The following is an 11253-nucleotide window of genomic DNA, read 5'->3' as shown; positions in this document are numbered from 1 at the left end:
CACTTGACTGCGGTCAATTGCGCCAAGCAGTGCTATCTCACACTGCAGACCACACAGCGCGAGACGAGAAGTCACAGTAATTGGACTGAGAAGGACGTGTGCTTTTGTACACTTGGTTCTCTGTGACATTATTCAGAAGTGAATTTGCCAATTAATCGTGGAATCTTTCATTTTCCAACTTGAGATAAGTAGTGGGCTTTAAATGTGAGCTACGATCTGTCTGCACTGTACTCATTTGCCCTCTGTGAATACCTTCAAGTATATCTAAAGTTGGCATGAGTCTTTTTTTCTTAAAAGACAGTCCACTCTATTATAAAAAAAAAAGTATTTCCACTTTGTGAATTAAACATTTTTTTCTTGATATTGGTGATCTGTCTTAACTTGTCTTGCTCTGCTGAGTCAAGACTTGACCTTTGCATGTAGTGTAAATAGCATTTGAGACTGACTTTTTGGTTAAATAACTTCATTATTACAGACATTTTTTGTGACCAAACACTTTTTTTCTCCCTTTTTTGTGTTTCAGCCATAAGAACAAAGCATCGGGCTGGCCACCCCCCGGCCCAGGCTCCTGGGGGGGTCTGCAGGGGCCTCTCTACGGCTGGGACAGCATGACTACCTCCAGGGAGGGACGGGACTACCTCAGCAGGTACATACACAATGATCGCACCTCGGTATGCATGCACTCACAGTAGATGTTGATATGCACTGTATGCACATGATAATTGGTTTACAACAGCATGTGTGCAATGTCAAACTGCCTCTAAAACAATGTTTATGTAACCTTTTGTTTATTTGTGTGAGGTGGATGATTTATACCCCGGGCCTGACCTCTCAGTCCATTATTGAACACTCGGCCAAGCACTGTCACTGTTAATGCTTAATACCTGTTATTGTTTTGGCCTTTTTCTTGGCATCACTTCCCCTATCTTCCACGACTGTCGACAAAATGGGCAGGTAGGCAACAGCACTGATCTGAGGTTTAGGACCTGGGAAAACAGAACTAACCCTGTCTGCAAATTGTCTAATGCTACTTTGGGTGGATGTGCCTGATTTTGATAAGCAGAGGCATTTTTGGCCTGTAGTATAAAGTAAATAGAGACAAGGAGGACTTGGAGAGAGATGGGGAAAACATGAACCCTAACACGAACTTGGTGAGAACAAGAAGTAAGTCCTAACTAATCTCTCATTAGTCAGGTTTCCATCCAAATATATCAAAATTTTTGAGCTAATTTTGTCAAAATGTGCAAAAGAAAATGCGAATTTATGCCTGTTTCCATTAGTTTTGTTTTGTGATTATTGGGAGAAGAGTGCGCCCCAGAGTGAGATGACGTCATAAGATAGCGTCTGTGTCCACTGAAGAACAACAAACACTCAGCTGACACTCAACAGTTGATTATGGACAGACTCCTGCTGAACTTGTCAGCTCCTGGGAGAGGTCTGGTTACTATTTTGGCAGCGCTAACTTTGTACCGAACCATCCTAAATGAGAGAAGACATAGAAGAATATTAATGTTAAGAGTGTTGTCAGAAATAGATGGAAGGAGACCAGTGTGACATGGTATCCGGTCCAGTCATCGTTTATTCACAAAACCTGTTTCCACAGCAAAAAGTCGCATTTTCTTTTATCAATACGCTGAGAAATCCATCCCCTCCAAGCGTAAAAACTTTTTTGCGAATATTCGGCCGTTTTTCGAATTTCTGGCGTTTCCATCCAAGTTTTTTTTTCGCAATTTTTGAAAATGCGAATAAAAATAGGTGGATGGAAAGACGGTTAGTGGCTGAGCATTGGTGAATCACACTGTTTTGCAGATCAAAGTTCACCGATGCTTTTCTTTTTTTTCCTTTTTGCATTGGTTGTGAATTGGAGGCAAGTCTTTTTTTCAGCACTGGTATGACCACCTTCTCAGAGTGCTGAGCTGCCAGGATGCCCAGATCCAATTTATTTTGTACACTGAAATATGTTTTGTTACACAAATTGGAAAATAGATTGGCAAACGTGTTTTGATAGCATGGACTGACTGTGAAATTTGTTGTCCAAAATTTTAAGGGAAACCAGGAAACACATCATTTCCATTTCCTATTTCCTTCTTCTTCTACATTCTTCACTTCCTCTCACACTTCCACCTCTGTCTTCTGTGCCTCTTCCCCATTCGCCTTCTCTCCCTGCTCACACGTTTCATCTTCTTTTTGCTCTTTTTTCTTCCCCATATCTCCTCGTGACCTCCTCTCCCTTGCAATATTTGCCATTCATTTTCCATCGTTTCTCTCCACTCTCCTCTTCTCATCCCAATATGCCCTCTCTTCTCCTCCATTCTCCTTGACTTCCCCCTCCTATTTTCTCTCCTCCTTTCCTCCTCTGTCCTCACATCTCCTTTTCACCCTCCTGCCCTTCTCTCCTGCTTCGCCTCCTTGACCCCAATTCCCCCGGCCTCTGCTTTTGGGAAGTTTATTCTCTTGGCTTCAGTGGACGACAGCAGCACATTATATTGCTGCATGCCAGCTCCTGCTTGGGTGATGGAGCACTGTACCTCCACGATGGCTTTTTAATGGCATTCCTAAAAGTTTTGTAATGCTAATTTTATCGGTGTAGCATAATAAGCCAATGCTAAATAGTCTGTTTTGTTGTTGTTGTTGTTGTTGTTGTTGTTGTTGTTGGGCTGTTGCCAACACATCCTTAATCTCCCCTCCCTTCCCCTTTGCCTTTTTCTGCAATTCTCTTTGTTTTCACCACAAATATTAATTTTGTCTTTTGTTCAAGTCTTGAAATTTTATTTATCCTACAGCAAAGTGTAAGGTTCACTTATTTTCAATGTAGTTTCCATCATTCATGTAATTATGTTGAGCCATATTCTAGTGTCTTGAAATGAGATAGTTCCCTCCACTTTCTTCAGGATAATGTCAAAATTAGTCAAATTAGAGAAATGTATTGGTATTTTGTATGAAATTATATATTTTTAGTACTAAACTGAATTCAACTGAATGACTTTTTTGAGAGCTTGCAGAGCTGTACCAATTCAGTTTCCTCTTTCTTTTTCCATTCTTTCTGATAGATATAGGGAGAGAGGAAAGATGTCATTAGGGTTATTTTCTGTTTTCACTGACCTGTCTTCTCTCCTCTCCCCCTTTCCTTTCCTTTCCTTTCCTTTCCTTTCCTTTATTTCCCTGTCCTTTCCTTTCCCGCCAATTAAATTCCGTACTCTTCTCATGAGAGGGCAGTCAGATATGATGAGTGCAACAAGCCTGGGTTATGTGGTTTTGTTCTGCGAGAAAAGCTGCTGGCTTACAAAGAGGTGACACAGTTATCCAGATCCAGCATCACAATTGGATTTCTAGGAGAGTGAGACAGAGACAGAGAGGGCAAGATAGTCTGACAGAGTAAAGCAAATGATTGGTTTAGCTCTATTGGATAGATTGTTCCCCTAACCTCACCTAACTTAATCCAGTGGGTCTTAGCGAATGCTGGGAGTCTGCATTCATACCATGTCCTGAGATGTAAAATTAAAGTACAAATTATTTGGGACACTTACTCTGTCCCTGATAAATGAACCTGCCAAGTTACAGTTACAAATCAGATATTTCACATTCAGTGCATGGGTCTCTGTATTCGAGATCTCTGAGGTGTGCATATAATAATAATGTGTCTATACGTGCATATGTTTGTGTTTGTATGTGTATGCATCATTTGCATAAAAATGACCATCCTTGCTGGTTGTTTTGTCATACACTTAGTCTTTAGATTTAATTTTGTCTCAGCATAAATGAATAAAATCTAGAGGTGATTTTTTTTTTAACTTGCTTCCAATGTTTCACTTGTTTCAAAAAAGTTTCAAAGGCACAGGAAATGCTTAATAAGGCAAATCACTTGGCTCTTAGTATACCATTGCAAGAAATCTCCATCTTAGTTATTAAGTCTTATATTTGATCTTAAAGTTTCATTTATCATAAAACAAGACAAAAAATCTGCCAGTGGGATCAGATAGTCTCACTTATTTCCAATGCTAATCAACTTGTTTCCAGATTTTTTTTTGATCAAGTGTCATTTTCTTCATACTAGTGTGCTGATCTGCCTTATTCGGCCATGTTTCAACACGGTTTCCCATGAAAAGTCTTGAAACAAGTGAAACTGCATTCGAAACTAGTAATTTTCTCATCCCACTGGCAGGTTTTGTAACTTGTTTTAATGAAAGCAAGATTTTTTTTTACAATAAAATGACTTGTTAAGATGGAGATTTTTGCAGTGCACTGATGCCATTTCATTCAAATTCTTGAAACAAGAAGATTTGCATGGGTAACAAGTGAATGTGTTGCATTTTCCTCCTTTTTTAAGAGTTTGAAGACTCGGTAGCAGAGACAGTGGATATTTTTTGCTGTAAATCTGTGCACAAGTGTCATTCCATCTTTCTGAAAAAAGTGAAAATACTGTATGTTTCCATCGCATATGAACTTGATTCTACTTTTTGACATTGCTGACAATTACTTCCTCAAATTAGTGAATTCCAATGGGAAGCTAGAAGAATTATCTTACCCCTTTGGCAGATTTTTTTTTCAATTGCTTCAAGAAAAAAATGAGGGTTGAACGTAGGACTAAACAGCGTGTCAAGGTGGTCATTTTTTGCGGTGCTTGTGTGTGAGCATGTGTGTCGTGTTTCCATTCTGTCATGAGGCATCACCAGGATCTGACCTTTTGCATTCAGCTTTGTCCTGACCCCCTGGCTCCTAGGTCTGCCCTCCCTGGGGATTAAACCCCACCGATCCTGATAGGGGAGATGAGCCCACGTCCCGGATTGGAACATGCTTCATTACAGACAGATTTAGTTTGAGATTTCAGCGCCGTATGTACAATACAGAGCAATGCAGTAATGAGACAGAGGGAGAGAATGAGAAAGTAAAAGAGAGAGAGAGAGAGAGAGAGAGAGAGCGGTAGAGGAAAAGAAGGTGGGAGGTGGAGCAGAGATTGGAGAGACTGATCCGGATTGGTTGGCGAAGAGGTCGCATCCCTGATTGCTGGAACATGCTTCATCATTAGGGCAGATTTAAGCAAAGCCCTAGGTATATAGATATATACCTATGAGCAAAGCCATTCAGATTAGGGCATGACATACGACCCCTTGAATACGTTTTTTCACAGTAGCCTGATAGAATTAAAGGGAGAGATAGATTTGTGGAGGGGTGATGCCTGGGAGGGATAAAACCATGTCAGCAGTGTATGTAAAGAAAATGAAAGACAGTGTGTTTGTTTGCATCTGTTGGGCTTTGGGAGCAAGAGAGAGAGAGAGAGAAATCCATGCAGACTGTGCTGTACTGACAGGAGAGTCTGGCGAAAAAGAAAAAAAAAAAAAAAAAACACAAATGTTGGCCAGTTGACAATAGACACTCCGTGCTGGACTTTATGTTCGGAGAGAAAAAGGAACAGCAGCCAAGAAAGCATTTACAGCAGCAAAAGGAGGAAGGAAAGAGGCAGAGAGTGTGAACCCCAAAACTTTATATCACCTCTTCAGCAGCTGGCCGGTATCAGTTCTCTCTCTCGGGCAGGTAGGCGTGCATTTTTGTCTCGGAAGTGGCCAACACACCTGCTGCATTTTGGTCTCTCGAGCTGTGTTTACCGGACCACAGCCACACACACACACACACACTTCCTGATTCCCTCACCCGGTTGTGATTCAGTCCCACCCTTAAAGCACCCAAAAGAACAAAGTAAGATTCTGTCAAGAGATATTACAAACAGGCACTAAGTTTTGCTTGTAGTGCATTCACAGTAAACTGATTGAGACAGATGCCTGTGTCAGAAAACTTAGAAGGTTATACTGTTTGATCCAGCCCTAGGAAGTCAGACGTGCTGTCTGGGACAGTCTTTTGCCCAAATATGGAATAATGGATCCAATGCATTTTCTCTATGGGGAAAATCCTTCACATTATCATTATCAGTCTGTGATTTAAGCTGACATGTGTACGTCACAAATTGGATGCTTTTACCTGCATGTGTCTCGTTTGCTGGCAAAAAGCTAACACTGCTGTACACATTTAAAAACATAGCTGCTGCATACATTTACAACTAGAATCATTTGAGCCATTTGAGTGATTTTTTTTTCCTTTTCATATACAAACAAATGTACAAATGTACAAAATTATTTCAAAGGAATTACAAAAACCATAGAGGTCTCAGAAATACAAACAAATTAGGAACAAATGATGACATGATCACTGAGGTCTATGGTGCATTTACATATTCTTTAGTCCAGAGTGCAGAGTGACTCGCGGTAAGATCAGCAGTGGAATAAACTTGTGTAATAAGCATTTCTGCAGCCCAAATTGGCAACAAGAAGTATTGTTTTGAATTTTGAGGACTTAAAAATCGAGAAATCATGTAACAACAAGTCAGCAAGTTCCTCCAAGCTCCTCTAGGCTCGGTTTCTTCTTATAAATGACCGGTAAGTGTGCTTCTGTACGATGACAAGGTTTCCCGCCAAACCCAACACAAAAATAATAACATCTGACGCATAGTTTGAATCTGTAGTGTCTCAAATGAGGGGGATGGGACAGTCTCAGTCCCACTTTCTGAATCAGGTTAATAAAAATCTTGCTGATGCAGCTTTAAATCAAAACTCCTCCCTAAAACAATTAAATACTATTAAAAACAGTTATTGGCAATTTATATCGTATCTGCTGGCCATTGTTGTTATTTGGTGATGTATTTTTCTTATTCCTGTGTGGGTAGTTTGCCAAATTTGGCTGAGTCATGGGATCAGGTCAAAATCAAAACTCCTCTTCTTGGAAAATTATTCATGTGCTGCAGCAGTGTGTGTATGTGTGTGTGTGTGTGTGTGTGTGTGTGTGTGTGTGTGTGTGTGTGTATGCAAGCTGCGTATGTGTGTGTTTTTCTGCCTTTCCTTTTGAACCAGAAATGACTTGGCAAAACTCACAAAACCACACACAGCAGAGCCTGAAACTCACAAGGAGACTGGAGAAGATTTATACCCTGAAGGTTTCAATAAACGACAGGGGGGGTGGGGAGGTGGGGGGCAGATTTTTCTTCATTGCCCTCTGGATTTTCATTTTGTTCAAGTGCCTTTGACGATCCTGTGAGGTACATCGGATCTTGACTTAATTGAAATTCAGAGGTATCTTCAGGGTATGAGGGGGAAAAATGGTGTTTAATTAGTCAAATGATTATAATTATTAATATAATTCAATGAGGCAGGTAAATAGACATTTTCCCTCATAATTTTCCCAAACTCGACACCTTGCAAGGCTGATTACTTGATCTACTGTGTGCTCAGATGTATTCTGCAGCCTGAAATCACCATTCATTCCCAATACGTGTTTCAGGGCAATACGCTGAGAATACAAATATGGTTTGCTTGCCTGCCATATCCATGACACAGGTAAAAGCTATGATCCCTAAATGATTAAATCCACTTAAGCTGTTGAAAAGTAGGAGCAGATAAAGAGGAGGAGACAGGTTAAGACTTTGAAGCCTTGAGACAACTGGGACATGCAGAGTATGAGGCTGCAAATTGAAACTGAGCAAGTGCAATATCTTCAATATTCAGTGTATATATACCTTACAGCAGATCCTATTTCTTATCCAGTAAGGAAAAGGATCAGATTATTGGAAATGTGACGCCAAGAAAACTTTGATTTATGAAGGTAGATATCATGCATGTAACATACAATACCATTAAAAGAGAGTTCCAGATTATATAAATAAATAAATAAATAAATGCATATTATAATTCTAAGATCAGAGGTTCACATTGGGCCCAGATCCCCACTGCTGCTCTTAAGAGATTTTATGAATGCAGGGCCTTAGCTCTCACTTATAAATGGTTCCTTCCTCTAATTTTGTGCGAACGACCAAATCAGAGCCAAAGCTGTGATTTATGAACAGTTGATCTTGGTGCTGAAATCGTGAGTCACGCAGATTTATTCCGAGTTTTATGTGAGCTATCAAAAGCTAACTATTTTCTACCATGGGTATAATTGCATTAGGTCTCATCTGAATGTGATTTTTATCATATTCTTACAAATTATCATACAGTGGAATCTGTCGGAATTGGCAAAGTGGTCTGATGGTTGGAGAGACTTTCAGGAGTTTTTCTGGGAACAAGTATAAATAAACGGAAACAGGGCAGAACAAGGCAAATCAGCTCACTACTATCAAGAAAATTACATTACCTTACAAGGAATGATACACTTGATTCCTGGAAATTCTGGAAACAAATTGATTAGCATTGTAAACAAGTGGGATTGTCTCATCCCGCTGGCAGATTTTTTTTCATGTTTTTAGAAAAACAAGATTTTTAAAGCTGAATGTGAGACTAGATTTTTTGGTAAGAAGGATTTTTGCAGGGAGAAAGTGTCCGTGAACAAACACATTCAACCCCTATGTGTGCTGACTCACTGTAGGTCACTCTAGAGAAGAGCGTCAGCTAAATGTCTGAATTGCAAACGAATCAAGGACAAAGCCAAAGAGACAAATCAAGAGGTTAATGCCCACTATCGAGAAAAATGCTGTTTCTCACTGTGCCCTTTCTTGTCGGTGTTTTACAGCCAAGTGTCCCAGAGCAGCTCCCTGGAGGAGGTTCGTCTGGACGGGCTCCCCCCTGCCCCTCGCCTGGTGGAGATGAGACGAGACCCCATCCTGGGCTTCGGCTTTGTGGCCGGCAGTGAGAAACCAGTCGTCGTCCGCTCTGTCACACCAGGTGGGTTTGTATATGTGTGCGTGGGACAAGGAAGTAGATTACCTAGCTCACCTATCCCAAAACGCTCTGCCCCCTCTCAGAATATGTTCCTCTTTTATTGCTATATTTTCATGCACTACGTTTAGGCCAGGCACTTTTTTTTTATCAGAGGTTGTGTGAATGGATGCAAGCTCAGCAGCTTGGCTCTAGGAAGAGTGAACTGAGTCAAATAGGCATTTGCTTGAGTTTACTTTTTTCAGCTTCAGTGAGAAATTCTCTCAACACGGTAAGTAGAAAGCCAATCAGCCTCAAGCAAGACTCTATCCATCGCCTCTAAATTTCTCCCCCAACCTAGTTCACAGCAAGGAAAATGTCCATTGGCTATTTGGAACCAATGATACCAAAGACAGCTGCAAAATGTTAGAAAGGCTACATTCCCCAAAGTGTAGGGTAGTCATGCTGGCTGCCAAGCATGGGCATAAGAAGATTAAAATGCAAGCCTAACAGTATAAATAATATAATAGTGTATAAATTTCACCTTGGCTCCTGTGGGAATGTATGGTTACTCTGCATTTGCATTGCGTGTAACTCCAGAAACCAGTCTCCTCGAGTCACTTTCCATACCCTTAAACAAGTTGGCCAGCAATACATTCTGTATTTACAGCCCGATCAACAAGTCGCTGAAGGTCCATTCATTTCCAATAGATTTTAGCGACAAGAGAAACTCAGCCAATGTGTTGACGGTCAGCAAGTTTGGCAGCCAAGAAACGCTGCCCACAGCTGACGTTTTTACAATCATCCATGAGCCTCGTTTTTTTTTCCCTGCTGATGTGATTTAATTTCATGAACAATAGTTCCGCCTGGCAAGCACAATGTGGAAGGTATTTACAGCCATTCGAAGCTTCACACTGTTCTGCAGCCTTTATTTAAAAGACTACAGGACTAAAACTTTGACATGACTTAAATAAAATCTGACCTATCCATGTGCTCTTTGGACCAGCTCTGACTCATTTAATTCATTCACAAAGTTTATGGTGTCATACCTATACCTTGAATGTTTTTTGAGGGATTATCTTTCAGAGGTGACTTTCATGTCTTACTGTGGTGTCAGATGATTGATAGTAAACATAGTGTAAGTTGATGGCCGCATTCAAACGAAGACACCCAACTTAAGCCATACCGGAAAACAATGAAACAAAGATAAAACAGAGAAGCTTTGACAAAAACCCAATCAAGGCGTCCTGTTTCCTGTGATGGATTGTGTAGGTTGGTTAAATTTCAAGCTTGTATTTTATACTTTATTAATCAATAACATCAGGAAACAACTTCTTTTTAAAGTAGTATAGAGCTGTGATATATCCAACTACACTGACTGAGTGCAGACATCAGTAAAAATTGACACAAGCATACAAAAACATTGGTATTATCCTTTAATTAGATAGAAAATAATGTCCATCAGTGGTGTCCGACCATGTGAAGTGGATGGCCATGAGTGCTCAGGTTTGTTTTCCGACAGCATCAGTCACGACAGTACCTGATTTCACCAGTTAGTTGCTCCGTCTCTGATGGAGGTTGTGCTAATGTAACTCAATCCAGTCTTGACTCATTTAAATTGAAATCCACAAGAACTCATGTATTTACATTAAAAAAAAAGCCTTTATTCCAAACGTGTCTTTTAGAAACCATTAAAATAACCATTTTCAGCCCACCACATGGTCTACCAGGAAGTTCTACGCAGCAAAGGAGCCATATGTTTCCTTATAATTTTGTCAAATCAAGGAGCCTAATTAGAATGTGTCCTATCTGCTTCCTATCGTAATCACATGCGGCCAAGTTGACTAAAAATGCTACCTCAATAGCTTCCTTGCTAATGAGACGGACCCTAAGTAATGAGCAACATGAATTCATGCTCTTCTGACAATGTAATTAGTTTTTGTTTATACTGGTGGTCGTTTTCTCTTTGTTAATCACCGACTGCAGGTGATTAGTTTGCTTAGTTAGCGAATGACTTGTGACTCGAGGTGATTAGTTTGATTAGTTGGTAATTGACTTGTGACGGGAGGTGATTAGTTTGCAACTAGTTTATTTACCTATTTTTTTATTTACCACTACATCACCTGTGCTGCCTTGTTGCTTCAGCAGCACTAGAGATATTTTAGCCAGGAATCAGTGAGGTCAAATAGGGCAACAGACAGCAGCTAGAGATGTAGCTGCAGGCAGTCTGAACACACAGTGAGAAACTAATGGCCAAAATATCACCAGATCCCTCCTCCCCTGATCAACAGTCAGTTCCAGGGTCTGCACAGATGGAGAGCGATTACGCATTTCAGTAATCAATCACTGCTGAATTCCAACTAGACAATCATATTAATGAATATTCTATTTACAGCCTGTGGCCAAGAGGAGGGATATATCTGCATGAGGACATTGCAGTTACACCGCATGCTAACACACACACGCACACACACACACACACACACACACACACACACACACACACACACACACACACACACACACGCACATGTAGACATATGCTTGCAGTTCCCCTCGCTCCACTGTGTGATGTACA

The 11253-nt window shown here is 40.5% G+C and overlaps 1 protein-coding gene across 1 annotated transcript in view; it reads left to right on the top strand.

The window, feature by feature from the left end:
* The first annotated feature begins 593 nt into the window (after window positions 1-593).
* The window catches only part of LOC115371730 (FERM and PDZ domain-containing protein 4-like), a 29132-nt gene continuing 18472 nt past the window's right edge, over window positions 594-11253 (top strand). The window contains exons 1-2 of the mRNA XM_030069216.1: window positions 594-646; window positions 8551-8702. Of these exons, the coding sequence (XP_029925076.1) occupies window positions 609-646; window positions 8551-8702 (190 nt within the window). The 5' untranslated portion in view covers window positions 594-608. The remainder of the gene's footprint in view (window positions 647-8550; window positions 8703-11253) is intronic.

This window comes from Myripristis murdjan, chromosome 2 (genome assembly GCF_902150065.1).
Source record: "Myripristis murdjan chromosome 2, fMyrMur1.1, whole genome shotgun sequence".
Lineage (NCBI taxonomy): Eukaryota > Metazoa > Chordata > Actinopteri > Holocentriformes > Holocentridae > Myripristis > Myripristis murdjan.
Note: the sequence above shows the minus strand (reverse complement) of the source record. Positions and strands in the feature narration are given on the sequence as shown.